Here is an 18,525-nt window from a genome sequence, read left to right as displayed (position 1 = left end):
GAGGTGAGGGTGGAATTTATGTGAAGGGAGCAATGTTTTCATAGGCTGAGGGCCATTAAATTTGAATCAACACTGAATACCTTCTTTGCTCCAATGGTGACTGTGAACATCTGACTTACAATGTCCTGTATATGTTTGTACAGCTCGAATGTGTTGCAGTTCCCAATGTTGTCAGTGGGTGGCAAATAGCTGGAACAACCTCCAGATATGGAGGTGAGCTGAAAAATAAGCAGGAGCCCTCCTGACAAATAGGCAGACGCTGATTGTAGAAGCATAAGGATAGGGTAAGGGAGAGGGTGATATGTCTACATGATTCCAAACTTCACAGCACCGTGTGACATGGCAATCAAGGGCAGCCTTTAAATATGCCCAACCATAACAAAATCCTTGCAATGATAGGTCAGCTGATGGCTCTGAAGATGAACGAAATGTTGACGTAAGGCTTTGTCCTCAATGATACAGGCTCGCTGATCATTGAAAGCAAGCTTTGCTTTCTCAATACAATAGGGGTACAACTGGGCAACAGGTCTCTCACTCTAAGGGACATCACGCAATTGTCCTTCCTCTGATTTATATAACAGGTAACCTGAGGCTGTAACAATAATACTTTGTCACATGAGCTCCATCCTGTCCTTTTCAAGAGTCCGTCTTCAATCCCTTCAGAGGTAAGAGTGATACAAATGAACCATGGCTGATTGAAAGGAGATCAAAGACTCTCCAACACAATGGGTGCAACATATTTATAGATTGCATTTATTTCATTTTCTGCAAGCCATTATATCTGTAATCATTTACTCTGAAAATAAAATAATTGTAGAAGAACCAGGGTTAATTATCTGACAAGAAAGTATAAGCTTCAGCGTTTTGCGAAACCACGGATACAAGAAAGCATAAAGCAAAGGGTTTAAAGTACAATTAAAAAATCCAAACCATGCAAATAAACTGTCTAAAGAGGATGGGATTAAAAAATTAAAATATGGATTCAGAATACTGTTTACATAGAAAGGCAGCCAGGAGAATGTAAAAATTCCTATTAAGATGTCTTGGTTTCTAATGACTATTTGCTCCTTTTTATCTAAGATTTTAATCTTTTTTTCTGTATGCTTGCTATTATTTGGCAAGCTTCCAATTTTTCTGTCACGTTTGCATCTTGCCACAAAAAATATCTTGACATAAATACCTAAAATGATAAAAATTGGAATAAAAAATACAATCAGCGCATCTACGTGCCCCTCAAACTTATGATATGCAATACAGCTGCCCTCACAGGACTTAATAGCTATATAATTATCTACTGACTTTTTACTAAAGTCTAATAAAAACACGCTAAGTCCATAAAAGGTAGCAAACAACCAGATTAATATCACAGTCACAACTGTTACAGGCAGAGTGATCTTTATAGGGTGGAGCAAAGGGTCACACATTGCATAGTAACGATCAATGGCAATAAAACATAAAGTATAAATTGACACTACGGTCAACACAATATCTATAATTGAGTGAACTTTACAAAACGTTTCTCCAAAATACCAGCATGTTTCTACAGACCTAACCATACTATAAGGCAACACAATAAACCCCACCAGAAAGTCCACAACAGCCAAAGATAAGAGAAGACAGTTGGTGGGTGTCTGCAGTTGTTTGAAATGTAAAACAGAAATGATCACCGTCAGATTTCCAAATATAGTAATGAGTATTGAAATGGTAATAAAAATATACATTGTTGCATTGACTGCTGTTGACCTGGTGACTCTGGGACATGACGTGTTGATAAATTCGAAACAATATTGCACATCCTCTGAATTTTCAAGATCTGCTAAATTCATTCTTTTTCACATTGATAATCCAATTCCTTGGATCACGCTGAGATGACAAAGCTGATCTTCCAGAGTTATTGATGGGTGTGGTCTTTACCAAGAACTGCGATTTCCTTCATTTGAGATTAATCTGTGGAAACAACCTACAATTAGTGGCATATTTGAAACAATGGAAATGTACTTTCAAAAGGTATAGAAAGAGTTTTTAGTGGTGAGAATGTTTTTGGGATTGAAAACTAGATTCTGACCAATAAAATCTCAGAATTGAAAATGTCCCATTCACGAAAAGGCACAATGCAGTGGCTTAATTTATTGCGGCAACGCATTATTTACAATGCTCATGCACAAGTAATTTGTGCACTATTTTACCACAATCACTAACCAATTAAGTAATTACACACAGGTTAAAGACATCCCAAAAAACTTCTTCAACTCATAATATGGTCTGGTATTTGTGCCCATAGGAAATTTTGCAGGAGGAGTTGTATCTGCTAGAGTGGCTGGGTAGAGTTTAAAGTAAAAGGGCAAGGGAATGGGAACGTCAGCAAAGAGTCAGAGGAAGGGGAAACACAGACAAGAACAAAAGACAGAAAGGGGAATAAGAAAAGTGACAGGCAGAGAAATCAAGGACCAGAATCAAACAGGGCAACAGTGAAAAATAATGACAACCGGACAAGAAATGTTAAACAGACAAGTCTTAAGGCTTTGTGCCTGAATGCACGGAGCATTCACAAGAAAGTGGATGAACTAATCGACTATGTACTCTAGAACAGTTCCTGCAGATTGGAGGGTAGCTAACTATTTTAAAAGGGAAGTAGAGGGAAAGCAAGGAATTATAGACCAGGCAGCCTGATGCGGGTAATGGGGAAAATGCTAGAGTCCATTATCAAAGATGTAAATGCAGAGCGCTTGGAAAACAATGGCAAAATCGGACAGTCAGTATGAATTTACAAAATGGAAATCATGCTTGACAAATCTACTGGAATTCTTTGAGGATGTAACTTGTAGACTTGATAAGGGAGAGCCAGTGGATGTGGTTTATTTAGATTTCCCTAATGCTTTCGACAAAGTCCCACATAAGAGATTAGCTTGTAAAATTAAAGTGCATTTGATTAGGGGTAGTGTATTGAGATGGATAGAAAACTGGTTGGCAGGCAGGAAACAAGTGTAGGAATAAATGTTTTTTTGTCAAATGGCAGGCAGTGACCATGGGGTATCACAGGGATTGATGCTGGAACTCCAGCTATTAATAATATATATCAATGATTTAGAGAAGGAAACTAAATGTAATATCTCCAAATTTGTAGATCACACATAAAGCTGGGTGGGAGGGTGAGCTGTAAGTAGGATACAGAGATCCTTCAGTGTGATGTGGACAAGCTGAGTCAGTGGTCAAATGCAGTATGATGTGGATAAATGTGAGGTTATCTTTGGTAGCAAAAATAGGAAGGTAGATTATTACCTGAATAGCTATAGATTAAAAGGGGTGAATGTGCAACCAGACCTGGGTGTTCTTGTACACCAGTCGCTGAAAGTAAGCATGCAGGTGCAGCAGGTGGTAAAGAAGGCAAATGGTCTGTTGGCCTTCATAATGAGAGGATTTGAGTACAGCAGCAAGAATGGCTTGCAGCAAATAAACAGGCCCTTGGTGAGACCATGTAGCGCACAAAGACTCACGAGAGACGAATAGAGATGAAGTCGATGAGGCTTTATTAAGAACAAAGAACAAAGCGTGACTTGTTCCCCGCAGTTCAGTAACAGACTGGCCTGCGGGGGAGAACTCCTGGTTCTTATACTCCACCTTCAGGGCGGAGCTAGAGGTCAACAGCCAACCAGGACCCGGGATCTGTCAGCCAATGACATCACGGCTTCACAGTCCCACATGACCCCTAATGCATACTACCACATTCACCCCTTGTTAAAAATGAACCCGGCGGGGTGGTGCTTCGCATGGTGGTAGGGGTTTACAAGGCTGGTCCTGGAAGGAAAACGTTTGCATGTCATCACAGTATGTACAGGGTTTTTTTTGTTTTGCACTATTTACAGTAGTCGTAAGGGGGAGAAAGAAAAAAAGTTCTCGTTAAAGTCCACAACATTGTAGTGTTACATCGATGGTCATCCTTGTCGATCGCCTCGGCCCCGGTGGTGGTGCTTGTTCCAGTGTTGTCGTCTCCGGGAGCCTTACGGTTTCTGCTTCAGTTTCACTTCTGGTCGGACCTGGGAGGAGGACCGATCCTCCCGGGAAGGGGGCGGTCGCGGGGTGCGCCGGTGGCAGGGAGGGGGTGATTGGTGTCGGGGGGGTGTGCGTGTTGCCGGCGGGCGCCAGATCTCGCAGGGAGACCGTGTCCTGTCGGCCGTCGGGGTACTCCACGTAAGCGTACTGCGGGTTCGCGTGGAGGAGGTGAACCCTCTCGACCAACGGGTCCGACTTGTGTTCCCGCACATGTTTTCGGAGCAAGATGGGTCCTGGGACCGCCAGCCAGGTCGGCAGCGACGTTCCAGAGGAGGACTTCCTGGGGAAGACAAGGAGGCGCTCATGAGGCGTTTGGTTAGTGCTAGTACACAGTAGCGACCGGATGGAGTGGAGAGCGTCCGGGAGGACCTCCTGCCACCGTGAAACTGGGAGGTCCCTGGACCGTAGGGCCAGTAGGACGGTCTTCCAGACTGTGCTGTTCTCCCTCTCTGCTTGCCCGTTCCCCCGGGGGTTGTAGCTGGTCGTCCTGCTCGAGGCTATACCGTTGCTGAGCAGGAACTGGCGCAGCTCGTCACTCATGAAGGAGGACCCCCTGTCGCTGTGGACGTATGCGGGGTAACCGAACAGCGTGAAGATGCTGTTCAGGGCTTTAATGACTGTGGCCGCTGTCATGTCAGGGCAGGGGATGGCGAAGGGGAAACGGGAGTACTCGTCCACCACATTCAGGAAGTATGTGTTGCGGTCGGTGGAGGGGAGGGGCCCTTTGAAATCCAGACTAAGGCGTTCAAAGGGACGGGAAGCCTTGATCAGGTGCGCACCATCCGGCCTGAAAAAGTACGGTTTGCACTCTGCGCAGATGTGGCAGTTCCTTGTGACTGTACGGACCTCCTCCACAGAGTAGGGGAGGTTGCGGGGCTTTATAAAGTGGTAGAACCGAGTGACCCCCGGGTGGCAGAGGTCCTCGTGGAGGGTTTGGAGGCGGTTAATTTGTGCGTTGGCACATGTGCCGCGGGATAGGGCATCGGACGGCTCGTTAAGCTTTCCGGGACGGTACAGGATCTCATAGTTGAAGGTGGAGAGCTCGATCCTCCACCTTAAGATCTTGTCGTTTTTAATTTTGCCCCGCTGTGCATTATCGAACATGAAGGCTACCGACCGTTGGTCCGTGAGGAGAGTGAATCTCCTGCTGGCCAGGTAATGCCTCCAATGTCGCACAGCTTCCACTATGGCTTGGGCTTCCTTTTCCACTGAGGAGTGGCGGATTTCTGAAGCGTGGAGGGTTCGGGAGAAAAAGGCCACGGGTCTGCCCGCTTGGTTAAGGGTGGCCGCTAGTGCTACGTTGGAGGCGTCGCTCTCGACCTGGAAGGGGAGGGACTCGTCGATGGCGCGCATCGTGGCCTTTGCGATATCCGCTTTGATGCGGCTGAAGGCCTGGCAAGCCTCTGTCGACAGAGGGAAGGTCGTGGTCTGTATTAGGGGGCGGGCCTTGTCTGCGTACTGGGGGACCCACTGGGCGTAATATGAAAAGAACCCCAGGCAGCGTTTTAGGGCTTTTGAGCAGTGAGGGAGGGGAAATTCCATGAGGGGGCGCATGCGTTCGGGGTCGGGGCCTATTATCCCATTGCGCACTACATATCCCAAGATGGCTAGCCGGTTTGTGCTAAAAACGCACTTGTCCTCGTTGTATGTGAGGTTCAAGGCTTTAGCGGTCTGGAGGAATTTTTGGAGGTTGGCGTCGTGGTCCTGCTGATCGTGGCCGCAGATGGTTACGTTGTCGAGATATGGGAACGTGGCCTGCAACCCGTGTTGATCAACCATTCGGTCCATCTCTCGTTGGAAGACCGAGACCCCGTTTGTGACGCCAAATGGGACCCTTAGGAAGTGGTATAATCGCCCGTCTGCCTCGAAGGCTGTGTACTTGCGGTCACTTGGGCGGATGGGGAGCTGATGGTAGGCGGACTTGAGGTCCACGGTGGAGAAGACCTTATATTGGGCAATCCGATTGACCATGTCGGATATGCAGGGGAGAGAGTACGCATCTAGTTGTGTGTACCTGTTGATGGTCTGGCTATAGTCTATGACCATCCTTTGCTTCTCCCCTGTCTTTACTACTACCACCTGTGCTCTCCAGGGACTATTGCTGGCCTGGATTATGCCTTCCTTCAGTAGCCGCTGGACTTCGGACCGAATGAATGTCCGGTCCTGGGCGCTGTACCGTTTGCTCCTAGAGGCGACGGGTTTGCAATCCGGGGTGAGGTTTGCAAACAAGGATGGGGGCTCAACCTTGAGGGTTGCGAGGCCGCAGATAGTGAGTGGGGGTATTGGGCCGACGAATTGGAAGGTTAGGCTCTGCAAATTGCACTGGAAGTCTAATCCCAGTAATGTGGGCGCGCAGAGTTGGGGAAGGACGTAGAGCCTGTAGTTTTTAAACTCCCTCCCTTGCACCGTTAGGGTCACTATGCAGAAGCCTTTAATCTGTACGGAGTGGGATCCTGCAGCTAGGGAACTCTTTTGCGCACTGGGACGGATGGTCAAAAAACAGCGTCTTACCGTGTCGGGGTGGATGAAGCTTTCTGTGCTCCCGGAGTCGAGCAGGCATGGTGTCTCGTGCCCGTTTATCAGCACCGTTGTTGTCGTCGTCTGGAGCGTCCGGGGCCGTGCTTGGTCCAGCGTGATCGTAGTGCTTGAGCGTCTTCCTCGAACCCCGTGGAGCCGTCGACACTGGGGTCCGTTGTTGCCGTCCAAGATGGCGGCGGGGGTGAACAAAATGGCCGCCCCCATGCATCGCACATGGCTGGGGGGTCACAAGATGGCGGCGGGGGTGGACAAAATGGCCGCCCCCATGCGTCGCACAGGTCTGGGGGGTCCCAAGATGGCGGCGCCCCTCCTCCCCTCGTGGTGGCCGGGACCCAAAATGGCGGCGCCTGCGGGTCGCACATGGGGCGCTGGGGGGGTTGGGGAGTGTTAGAAATGCGCAGGACACCTTGTTCTCCGGGGACAGCGGTGGCCAGGACCCAAAATGGTTGCGCCTGTGGGTCGTACATGGGGCGCTGGGGGGGTTGGGGAGCGTTAGAAACGAGCAGGACTCCTTGTTCTCCGGGGACAGCAGCGACCTCCCGGGACCGGCACACAGCCGCGAAATGAGCCTTTTTCCCGCAGCTCTTACAAATCGCTGCGCGGGCCGGGCAGCGCTGCCGGGGGTGTTTCGCCTGGCCGCAGAAATAGCAGCGGGCTCCCCCGGGACGACTTGGCGTCTGAACCGCGCAAGCCTGTGGGGTGGGGGGGAGGGGGGTTTGTCGCGATGTGGGTCCACGGAGCCCAAGGGGCTGCCGCGCGGTCGGGGCCGTAGGCGCGGGCGTTTCGCACGGCCACATCCAGGGAGGCTGCAAGGGCCCGTGCCTCTGAGAGTCCTAGCGACTCTTTTTCTAAAAGTCTTTGGCGGATTTGGGAAGAGTTCATACCAGCCACAAAAGCATTGCGCATTAACATGTCCGTGTGTTCAATCGCGTTTACCGGCGGGCAGCTGCAGGCCCGTCCCAAAATTAGCAGCGCGGCGTAGAATTCATCTATCGATTCTCCGGGACTTTGCCGTCTCGTTGCGAGTTGGTAGCATGCGTAGATCTGGTTCATTTGGCCGGGACCCAAAATGGCGGCGCCTGCGGGTCGCACATGGGGCGCTGGGGGGGTTTGGGAGTGTTAGAAATGCGCAGGACACCTTGTTCTCCGGGGACAGCGGTGGCCAGGACCCAAAATGGTTGCGCCTGTTGGTCGTACATGGGGCGCTGGGGGGGTTGGGGAGCGTTAGAAACGCGCAGGACTCCTTGTTCTCCGGGGACAGCGGCGACCTCCCGGGACCGGCACACAGCCGCGAAATGGCCCTTTTTCCCGCAGCTCTTACAAATCGCTGCGCGGGCCGGGCAGCGCTGCCGGGGGTGTTTCGCCTGGCCGCAGAAATAGCAGCGGGCTCCCCCGGGACGACTTGGCGTCTGAACCGCGCAAGCCTGTGGGGTGGGGGGGGGGGATTTGTCGCGACGGGGGTCCACGGAGCCCAAGGGCTCCGCACGGTCGGGGCCGCAGGCGCGGGCGTTTCGCGCGGCCACATCCAGGGAGGCTGCAAGGGCCCGTGCCTCTGAGAGTCCGAGCGACTCTTTTTCTAAAAGTCTTTGGCGGATTTGGGAAGAGTTCATACCAGCCACAAAAGCATTGCGCATTAACATGTCCGTGTGTTCAATCGCGTTTACCGGCGGGCAGCTGCAGGCCCGTCCCAAAATTAGCAGCGCGGCGTAGAATTCATCTATCAATTCTCCGGGACTTTGCCGTCTCATTGCGAGTTGGTAGCGTGCGTAGATCTGGTTCATTGGGCGAACATAGATGCTCTTTCGTGCTGCGAACGCCGTCTGGAAATCCTCTGCGTCTTCGATGAGAGGGAAAATTTCCGGGCTTACCCTCGAGTGCAGGACCTGTAGTTTCTGGTCTTCTGTGACCCGGCCGATGGCCGTTCTGAGGTAGGCCTCGAAACAAGTCTGCCAGTGTTTGAAAACTGTTACTGATCTGCGGGGAACAAGTCACGCTTAATAAATTGTAGCGCACAAAGACTCACGAGAGACGAATAGAGATGAAGTCGATGAAGCTTTATTCAGCGTGACTTGTTCCCCGCAGTTCAGTAACAGACTGGCCTGCGGGGGAGAACTCCTGGTTCTTATACTCCGCCTTCAGGGCGGAGCTAGAGGTCAACAGCCAACCAGGACCCGGGATCTGTCAGCCAATGACATCATGGCTTCACAGTCCCACATGACCCCTAATGCATACTACCACAGACCACTTCTCCAGCTTCCATCCTAAACACATTAAAGAAGCCATCCCCTATGGACAAGACCTCCATATGAACAGGATCTACTCAGATGGGGAGGAGCGTTACAGAAATGTATAGACGCTGAAAGATGCCCTTGTACAAACAGGATATGGCGGCCGACTCATCGATCGACAGTTCCAACGCGCCACAGCAAAATACTGCACCAACCTCCTCAGAAGACAAACACGGGACACAACCGACAGAGTATCCTTCGTCATCCAGTACTTCCCCAGAGCGGAGAAACTACGACATTTTCTTCGCAGCCTTCAACACTTCATCGATGAAGACGAATATCTTGCCAAGGTCATCCCCACACCCCACTACGTGCCTTCAAACAACCGTGCAACCTCAAACAAACCATTGTTTGCAGCAAACTACCCAGCCTTCAGAACAACGACCACGACACCACACAACCCTGCCGTGGCAATCTCTGCAAGACGTGCCAGATCATTGACATGTGACCATTACACGTGATAACACCACCCACCAGGTACGCGGTACATACTCGTGCGACTTGGCCAATATTATCTACCTCATACTCTGTAGGAAAGGATGTCCCGAAGCGTGGTACATTGGCGAGACCATGCAGACGCTGCGACAATGGATGAACGGACTTTGCGCGACAATCGTCAGGCAGGAATGTTCCCTTCCAGTCGGGGAACACTTCAGCAGTCAAGGGCATTCAGCCTCTGATCTCCGGGTAAGCGTTCTCCAAGGCGGCCTTCAGGACCCGCGACAACGCAGAATCGCCGAGCAGAAACTTATAGCCAAGTTCTGCACACATGAGTATGACCTCAACCGGGACCTTGGATTCATTAAAAAAAAATATATATATTTATTAAAGTTTTTTAACACAATTTTTCTCCCTTACAAACAATAACCACCACCCCCCCCCGTAACAAAAAAAAACGAGAAATCGTGCAGAGCAAGATATATACATGGCAAAATGATATATTTACACAGCTTTGTACACTGGCCCTCACCCGTACGTGCCAGTTTCCCCAACCCTTGATGTTATCTCTTGCTCATCCACCCTCCCAGGCAGTCCCCCCTTCCCCCCCGCCTCCCCTCCTCCCTCCCAGGACGTCCCCTCCACCCCCCCCCCCCCACCCCCCCCCCCCACCCCCAAGGTTGCTGCTGCTGCTGACCGACCTTCCTCTAACGCTCCGCGAGATAGTCTAGGAACGGTTGCCACCGCCTGTAGAACCCCTGCGCAGACCCTCTCAAGGCGAACTTAATCCTCTCCAACTTTATGAACCCAGCCATATAATTTATCCAGGCCTCCAGGCTGGGGGGCTTTGCCTCCTTCCACATTAGCAAGATCCTTCGCCGGGCTACTAGGGACGCAAAGGCCAGAATGCCGGCCTCTTTCGCCTCCTGCACTCCCAGTTCGTCCGCTACTCCAAATAGTGCTAGCCCCCAGCTTGGCTTGACCCGGACTTTCACCACCTGAGATATTGCTCCCGCTACTCCTCTCCAGAACCCCTCCAGTGCCGGGCATGACCAAAACATATGGACATGGTTCGCCGGGCTCCCTGAGCACCTTCCACATCTGTCCTCTACCCCAAAGAACCTACTCAACCTCGCCCCCGTCAAGTGCGCTCTGTGGACCACCTTAAATTATATCAGGCTGAGCCTGGGACAAGAGGAGGAGGAATTAACCCTACCTAGTGCATCAGCCCACAGACCTTCCTCGATCTCCTCCCCCAGCTCCTCCTCCCATTTACCCTTCAACTCTTCTACCAGCGCTTCCCCCTCTTTTTTCAACTCCTGGTGTATTTCCGACACCTTGCCCTCCCCGACCCATACACCCGAGATCACCCTATCTCGAACTTCTTGTGCCGGGAGCAACGGGAATTCCCTCACCTGTCGCCTCACAAAAGCCCTTACCTGCATATATCTAAAGGCATTTCCCAGGTGTAACTCGAACTTCTCCTCCAGTGCCCCTAGGCTCACAAACGTCCCGTCGATGAACAGGTCCCCCATTCTTCCAATCCCCGCCTGATGCCAGCTCTGGAACCCCCCGTCCATCTTCCCCGGGACAAACCGGTGGTTACCCCTGATCGGGGACCACACCGATGCTCCCATTGCACCCCGGTGCCTTCTCCACTGGCCCCAGATCCTTAGCGTTGCCGCCACCACCGGGCTCGTGGTATACTTTGTCGGCGAGAGCGGCAGCGGTGCCATCACCAACGCCCCCAGGCTCGTTCCTTTACAGGACGCCATCTCCATCCTCTTCCACGCCGCCCCCTCTCCCTCCATAACCCACTTGCGGATCATCGCCACATTTGCTGCCCAGTAGTAGCTCCCCAGTTTTGGCAGCGCCAACCCTCCTCAGTCCCTACTGCGTTCCAGGAACCCTCTCCTTACTCTCGGGGTCTTATTCGCCCACACAAACCCCATAATACTCCTGCCTACTCTCTTAAAAAAGGCCTTAGTGATCACGATGGGAAGGCACTGAAACACAAACAGAAACCTCGGAAGGACCACCATTTTGACCGACTGCACTCTACCCGCCAGCGAGAGCGGTAACATGTCCCATCTTTTGAAATTCCTCCATTTGCTCCACCAACCTCGTCAGATTCAGTTTATGTAGGGTCCCCCAACTCCTGGCTATCTGGATCCCCAGATACCGAAAGCTCCCCTCCGCCCTCTTCAGCGGTAGGCCCCCTATCTCTCTTTCTTGGTCCCCCGCCTGTAATACAAAGAGCTCACTCTTCCCTACATTGAGCTTATAGCCCGAAAACTCCCCAAACTCCCTTAGATTCTGCATGACCTCCACCATCCCCTCCATTGGATCCGCCACGTACAGCAACAGGTCATCCGCATATAGCGACACCCAATGCTCTTCTCCCCCTCGGACCACCCACTCCATTTATTAGACTCCCTCAATGACATGGCCAATGGTTCGATCGCCAATGCGAACAACAGGGGGGACAGGGGGCACCCCTGCCTCGTCCCTCGGTACAGTCGAAAGTACTCCAACCTCCGCCGGTTCGTCACTACACTCGCCATCGGGGCTCTGTAAAGGAGCTTAACCCAATTGATAAACCCTACCCCGAACCCAAACCTACGCAGCACCTCCCAGAGGTACTCCCACTCTACTCGGTCGAAGGCCTTCTCCGCGTCCATAGCTGCCACTATCTCCGCCTCTCCCTCCTCCGATGGCATTATTATCACGTTTAAGAGCCGCCGCACATTGGTGTTTAGTTGCCTGCCCTTTACAAATCCCGTCTGGTCCTCGTGGATTACCCCCAGGACACAGTCCTCGATCCTCGTTGCCAGCACTTTTGCCAGCAACTTTGCATCCACATTGAGGAGCGAGATCGGCCTGTACGATCCACATTGCAGTGGGTCCTTGTCCCACTTTAGGATCAAAGAAATTGTCGCTTCCGACATTGTCGGGGGCAGGGACCCCTCCTCTCTTGGCTCATTAAAGGTCCTCACCAGTAGCGGGGCCAACAGGTCTGCGTACTTCCTGTAGAACTCCACCGGGAATCCGTCCGGTCCCGGGGCCTTCCCCGCCTGCATGCTCCCCAAACCCTTGCTCAGCTCCTCCAACCCAATTGGTGCCCCCAAACCAGCCACCTCTTGCTCCTCCACCCTCGGGAATCTCAGCTGATCTAGGAATCGTCTCATCCCCTTTTCCCCCGCTGGGGACTGGGATCTGTACAGCTCTTCATAAAAGGCCATGAATACCTCGTTTATTTTCGTCACACTACGAACCGTGACTCCCCTTCCATCTTTGACTCCCCCTATTTCCCTCGCTGCCATCCTCTTACGGAGCTGGTGTGCCAGCATCCGACTAGCCTTTTCCCCATACTCGTCGGTCGCCCCCTGCGCTTTCCTCCACTATGCCACCGCCTTCCCTGTGGTCAACAGGTCAAACTCCGTCTGGAGCTGTCGTCTTTCCCCAAGTAATCTTTCCTCCAGGGCCTCTGCGTATCTCCTCTCCACTCTCAAAATCTCCCCCACTAACCTCTCCCTTTCCATGCCCTCTGTCTTCTCCCTATGAGCCCTGATGGAGATTAGCTCTCCCCTGATCACCGCCTTCAACGCCTCCCATATCACCCCTACCCACACCTCCCCATTGTCGTTGGCCGCCAAGTACCTTTCGATACACCCCCTCACCTTCCCACACACCACCTCGTCCGCCAGCAGTCCCACATCCAGCCGCCACAATGGGCGTTGGTCCCCCTCCTCTCCCAGCTCCAGTTCCACCCAGTGCGGGGCATGGTCCGAAACGGCTATAGCCGAATACTCCGTCCCCTCCACACTCGGGATGAGCGCCCTACCCAGAACAAAGAAATCTATCCGGGAGTAGGCTTTGTGTACATGGGAGAAGAAAGAAAATTCCCTGGCCTGCGGCCTTGCAAACCGCCATGGGTCCACTCCCCCCATCTGATCCATAAACCCCCTAAGTACCTTGGCCGCCGCCGGCCTCTTTCCAGTCCTTGATTTGGAGCGGTCCAGTGCTGGATCCAACACTGTATTGAAGTCCCCTCCCATTATCAGGCCTCCTATCTCCAGGTCCGGAATGCGCCCCAACATGCGCTTCATGAATCCTGCATCATCCCAGTTCGGGGCATATACGTTTACCAACACCACCCACGTCCCTTGCAGCCTACCGCTCACCATTACATATTGCCCTCCATTGTCCGCTACAATAGTCTTGGCCTCAAATGACACCCGCTTTCCCACCAATATTGCCACCCCTCTATTCTTCGCATCCAGTCCCGAGTGGAATACCTGTCCTACCCATCCCTTTCTTAGCCTGACCTAGTCCGCCACCTTCAGGTGTGTCTCTTGGAGCATGGCCACGTCCGCCTTCAGTCCCTTTAAGTGCGCAAACACTCAAGCCCTCTTCACCGGCCCATTCAGGCCCCTCACATTCCACGTTATCAGCCGGATTGGAGGGGCTCTCACCCCCCCACGCCCCGCCGACTAGCCCTCTCCTTTTCTGGGCCAGTCCCGTGTCCACGCCTCCCTCACCCTCCAGTCCCCCAGAGGGGGGACCCCCGTCCCGACCACCTCTTCTGTGTCCCATTCCCTTTCGGCCAGTGCAACAGCAACCCTTTTCCCCCCCTTCCCCCCCTCCCCTCCCCCCGCTAGACCCCTGTCTAGCTTTTTTGCTCCCCCATGTCACTCCCGTAAGTCAGCTGACGCCTGCTGACCCCGGCTTCCCCCGCCGTCCCATTGACCTCCCCGCGTGGGACTCTCCCAATCCATATGCATTCCTTCGTTCCCCTTCCCGCCTTTCCAAAGCCCGCTCCGCCCCCTCTGGCGCAGCTCCTGTCGCGGCCTTGTCTCTCTCCCCCAGCCCATGTAACATTTCCTGCGCGTGATTGACCCCCTATATTCAACAACCATCATACATCAAACCCCAAAACATCCCCCCCACCCTCAATAACCCTCAGTTAGAGTCCAACTTTTCGGCTTGTACAAAGGTCCACGCCGCTTCAGGCGTTTCGAAGTATGCCCTTGCGTTGTCCCTTGTATGTGACCCACAGTCGCGCTGGCTGCAGCATTCCGAATTTCACTTCTTTCCAGTACAACGCCGCTTTGGCCCGGTTGAAACCCGCTCTCCGCTTTGCAACCTCCGTGCTCCAGTCCGGGTATATTCGGATCTCTGCATTGTCCCACTTACTGCTCCGCTCCTTCTTGGCCCATCTCAGGACCCACTCTCTGTCCGTGAACCGGTGGAACCTCACCACCATCGCCCTTGGCGGCTCATTTGCCTGGGGCTTCTTCGCCAGCACCCTATGTGCCCCGTCCAACTCCAGCGGCCTCGAAGGGGCCTTCGTGCCCATCATCGCCTCGAGCATCGTGCTCGCGTATGCCCCGGCATCAGCCCCCTCCACTCCCTCAGGGAGACCCAGGATTCACAGATTCTTTCTCCTCGACCTGTTCTCCAGGTCTTCGAGTCTTCCCGCCCACCTCTTGTGTAGCGCCTCGTTCTGCTCCACTCTCACCGCCAGGCCCACGAGCTCGTCCTCGTTCTGACTGACTGTTTTCTGTACCTCCTGGATCTTAGCTTCGTGGGCCTTCTGGGTGATCCCGAGTCCTTCAATTGCCGAAAGCATAGGCGCCAACATCTCCTTGCGCATCTCCTCGCGCTGCTCCTCGAAGCAGCGCTTGATGAACTCCTGCAGCTCCCCTTTGTCCCTGGCCGCCGCCATTTTGTTTTCTTTCCCTCGCTTCCCCCGTTGCTCCAGTGCCGCTCCTTTGGACGTTACACTTCTGGTCCGTTTCATAGAAGTTGGAGGGGGACATCTCTCTTCCCTTCCCCACGGGCTGCGTCAAAAAAAAAAAAAAAAAAGTTCTGTTGGGGCTTCTCTAACGAGCCTGAAAGTCCGTGGTAGCGGGAGCTGCTGAATCGGCTCCGCATAGCCGCAACCGGAAGTCGAGAGGGAAACCTTTTAGCAGTGTTCACTTCACCAGTCTGCCCCAAAAAGTCTATGGAAACTCCTGAAAAATGTCTGAGAGTCCGTTCCAGACGGGAGCTGCCGAATGCGCGACCTACTCCTCCATGGCCGCCACCGGAAGCCTCGTCCCTGCTTCTTCAATGGCCTTGGTAGATCTTTTCACAGTTGTTCCCTCTGCTGCTCGAATTCACCTTTGATAGAGTCAAGTCAGATTGCAGCTTTAAGCTTGCCCTTCCCCCGCCTGCATGCTGGAAGAGGCCCTCGTCTACTGCTGCAGCTCAAGCCAAATCTTTCACTGTTTCTGCCAGGTCTGGTAGCCAAAAGACACAACACTCCTGGGGGACACTGTCGGGGGAATGCTGCAGTCTTCTTCCCACACTGGGAAATGTCAAACAAATGCCGTGGGGGCCCTGTAAAAGAGCCCAAAAGTCCGTTCCAAGCAGGAGCTACCGAATATGCGACCTAGCTCTGCATAGCCGCACCCGGAAGTGACCTTGGATTCATGTCGCATTACATTCCCCCCCCACCATCTCTGGCCTGGGCTTGCGAAATCCTACCAACTGTCCTGGCTTGAGATAATTCACACCTCTTTAACCTGTGATTATCCCTCTCTCTGGATCTGTAAAGTCTTAATTACCTGCAAAGCCTTGCATTCAAAGTATCGTATTGCATCTTTGACTTTGTCTATATATATATGTTTCTGGAACATACCTCTTCATTCACCTGAGCAAATAGCAGTGCTCCGAAAGCTAGTGATTCGAAACAAACCTGTTGGACCTTAACCTGGTGTTGTAAGACTTCTTACTGCATTAATTAGAGTGTAATTATTTTCTTACCCATTTTCATACTATGTTCAAAGACGTTACTTGTTTACTCGGAACTTCTTTGCTATGTATTTCTATTTTATAAATTTTTTTTTAACAAACAATTTTTGGATTTACAATCAACAACTGTGTAAAAACAGTGTACAAAGAACAATAAACATAGCGCAAACATTGTCACCCGCCCCTCCAAGACCCGCCTATTTAACCCCCTATTCTACTATTCTACGTTACCCTAGCCCCCCCCCCCCCACCCCCTCCCTCCCACTGACGATTAAGTCTCCGCAAAGAAGTCGATGAATGGTTGCCACCTCCGGGCGAACCCTAACACTGACCCTCTCAAGGCGAACTTAATCTTCTCCAGGGAGGCAAAGGCCATAACATCTGCCTCTTTCTCCTCCTGGACTCCCAGATCTTCCAACACCCCAAAGCTGCCACCTTTGGACTCAATGCCACCCTTGTTTCCAATACTCTGGACGTAACGTCCGCAAATCCCTGCCAATATCCCCGAAGTTTTGGACACACCCAGAACATGTGGATATTGTTCGCTGGTCCTCCCGCGCATTTTACACACCTGCCCTCTACTCCAAAGAATCTACTCATCCGGGCCACTGTCAAGTGGGCCCGGTGGACCACCTTGAATTGGATCAAGCTAGGCCTGGCGCATGTAGCGGTCGCGTTGACTCTGCTCAACACGTCTGCCCATAAGCCACCCTCCACCTCTCCCCCAAGCTCCTCCTCCCACGTACACTTCAGCTCCTTAGTCTGCGTCTCCTCCGCCCCTGTTAGTTCTTTGTAGATGTCCGAGACACTCCCCTCCCCCACCCTAGATGCTACTCTATCCTGGATCCCCCTTGGTGGCAGGAGTGGGAAGGATTATACCTACCTGCACAGAAAGTCCCGCATTGTAAATATCTGAAGTCATTCCCTGCTGCCAACCCAAATTTCTCCTCCAGCGCCCTCAAGCTAGGGAAGTTCCCTTCCAGGAACAGGACCCCCAACCTCTCAATTCCCACCTTTCACCATACTCGAAACCTCCCATCCAGGCTCCCTAGGGCAAACCGGTGGTTGTCACATATTTGGGACCAAACCGATTGCTCCAACGTACCTCCTCCACTGACCCCAGATCCTCAAGGCTGCCACCACCATGGGACTGGTGGAATATCTCACCGGCGGGAATGGCAGAGGTGCCGTTATCAACGCCTCCAAGCTGGTGCCCCGAAATGAAACTGCCTCCATCCGCTCCCAAACTGACCCCGCCTCCACCACCCACTTCCTTATCTTAGCAATTTGGCCCCCCCGTAGTAATTACTGAAGTTTGGCAGGGCAAGCCCCCCCTCCCCCCGATTCCACTTGAGCATTGCCTTCTTCACCCGTGGGGACATACCCGCCCAGACAAAGCCCAAAAGGATTTTATTAATCCTCTTAAAAAAGGACGGCGGGATGAAAATTGGGAGGCATTGGAATCTCGGTCAGACCGTCATCTACCAGGGCGGCATGGTAGCATTGTGGATAGCACAATTGCTTCACAGCTCCAGGGTCCCAGGTTTGATTCCCGGCTTGGGCACTGTCTGTGTGGAGTCTGCACATTCTCCCCGTGTCTGCGTGGGTTTCCTCCGGGTACTCCGGTTTCCTCCCACAGTCCAAAGATGTGTAGGTTAGGTGGATTGGCCATGATAAATTGCCCTTAGTGTCCAAAAAGGGTAGATAGAGTTACTAGGTTACGAGGCTAGGGTGGAGGAGTGGGCTTAGGTAGGGTGCCCTTTCCAAGGGCCGGTGCAGACTCGATGGGCCGAATGGCCTCCTTCTGCACAGTAAATTCTATGAAATCTTTTTTTCAAAATTAATTTTTATTAAGGTTTTCATAAAATATCAATAACAAAATGAAAAAGGAACCAAGCAGGGTTAAGTACAAAACACAGTCTAAAAAGCAACCCTCCCTCCCCCTCCCCCCTATACATAAATAATAAATTAACATTAACACCCCAACTTAACACAGCTGGTATATACAACCCACTGGGTCCTCCAGTATAAATAACAGAAACAAAAATAAAGTAACCCCCCACCCCCCCCGAGTTGCTGCTGCCATTGACCAATGTCTACCATTCTGCCAGGAAGTCTAAGAACGGTTGCCATCGTCTAAAGAACCCTTGTACCGACCCTCTCAAGGTGAATTTCACCCTCTCCAACTTAATAAACCCCGCCATATTATTGATCCAGGATTCCACACTTGGGGGCCTCGCATCTTTCCACTGAAGGAGAATCCTTCGCCGGGCTACCAGGGACGCAAAGGCCAGAATACCGGCCTCTTTCGCCTCCTGCACTCCCGGCTCCTCTGCGACCCCAAATATTGCGAGCCCCCAGCCCGGTTTGACCCTGGATCCTACCACCCTTGATACCGTCCTCGTTACGCCCT

The 18,525-nt window shown here is 52.4% G+C and overlaps 1 protein-coding gene across 1 annotated transcript in view; it reads right to left on the bottom strand.

The window, feature by feature from the left end:
* Positions 1 to 739: 739 nt before the first annotated feature.
* LOC140411701 (trace amine-associated receptor 4-like) overlaps positions 740 to 18,525 on the bottom strand; it is a 39,365-nt gene continuing 21,579 nt past the window's right edge. Inside the window, exon 2 of the mRNA XM_072500721.1 lies at positions 740 to 1,947. Within this exon, the coding sequence (XP_072356822.1) occupies positions 792 to 1,826 (1,035 nt within the window). The 5' untranslated portion in view covers positions 1,827 to 1,947 and the 3' untranslated portion in view covers positions 740 to 791. The remainder of the gene's footprint in view (positions 1,948 to 18,525) is intronic.

This window comes from Scyliorhinus torazame, chromosome 4, assembly GCF_047496885.1.
Source record: "Scyliorhinus torazame isolate Kashiwa2021f chromosome 4, sScyTor2.1, whole genome shotgun sequence".
Classification (NCBI taxonomy): Eukaryota; Metazoa; Chordata; class Chondrichthyes; order Carcharhiniformes; family Scyliorhinidae; genus Scyliorhinus; species Scyliorhinus torazame.
Note: the sequence above shows the minus strand (reverse complement) of the source record. Positions and strands in the feature narration are given on the sequence as shown.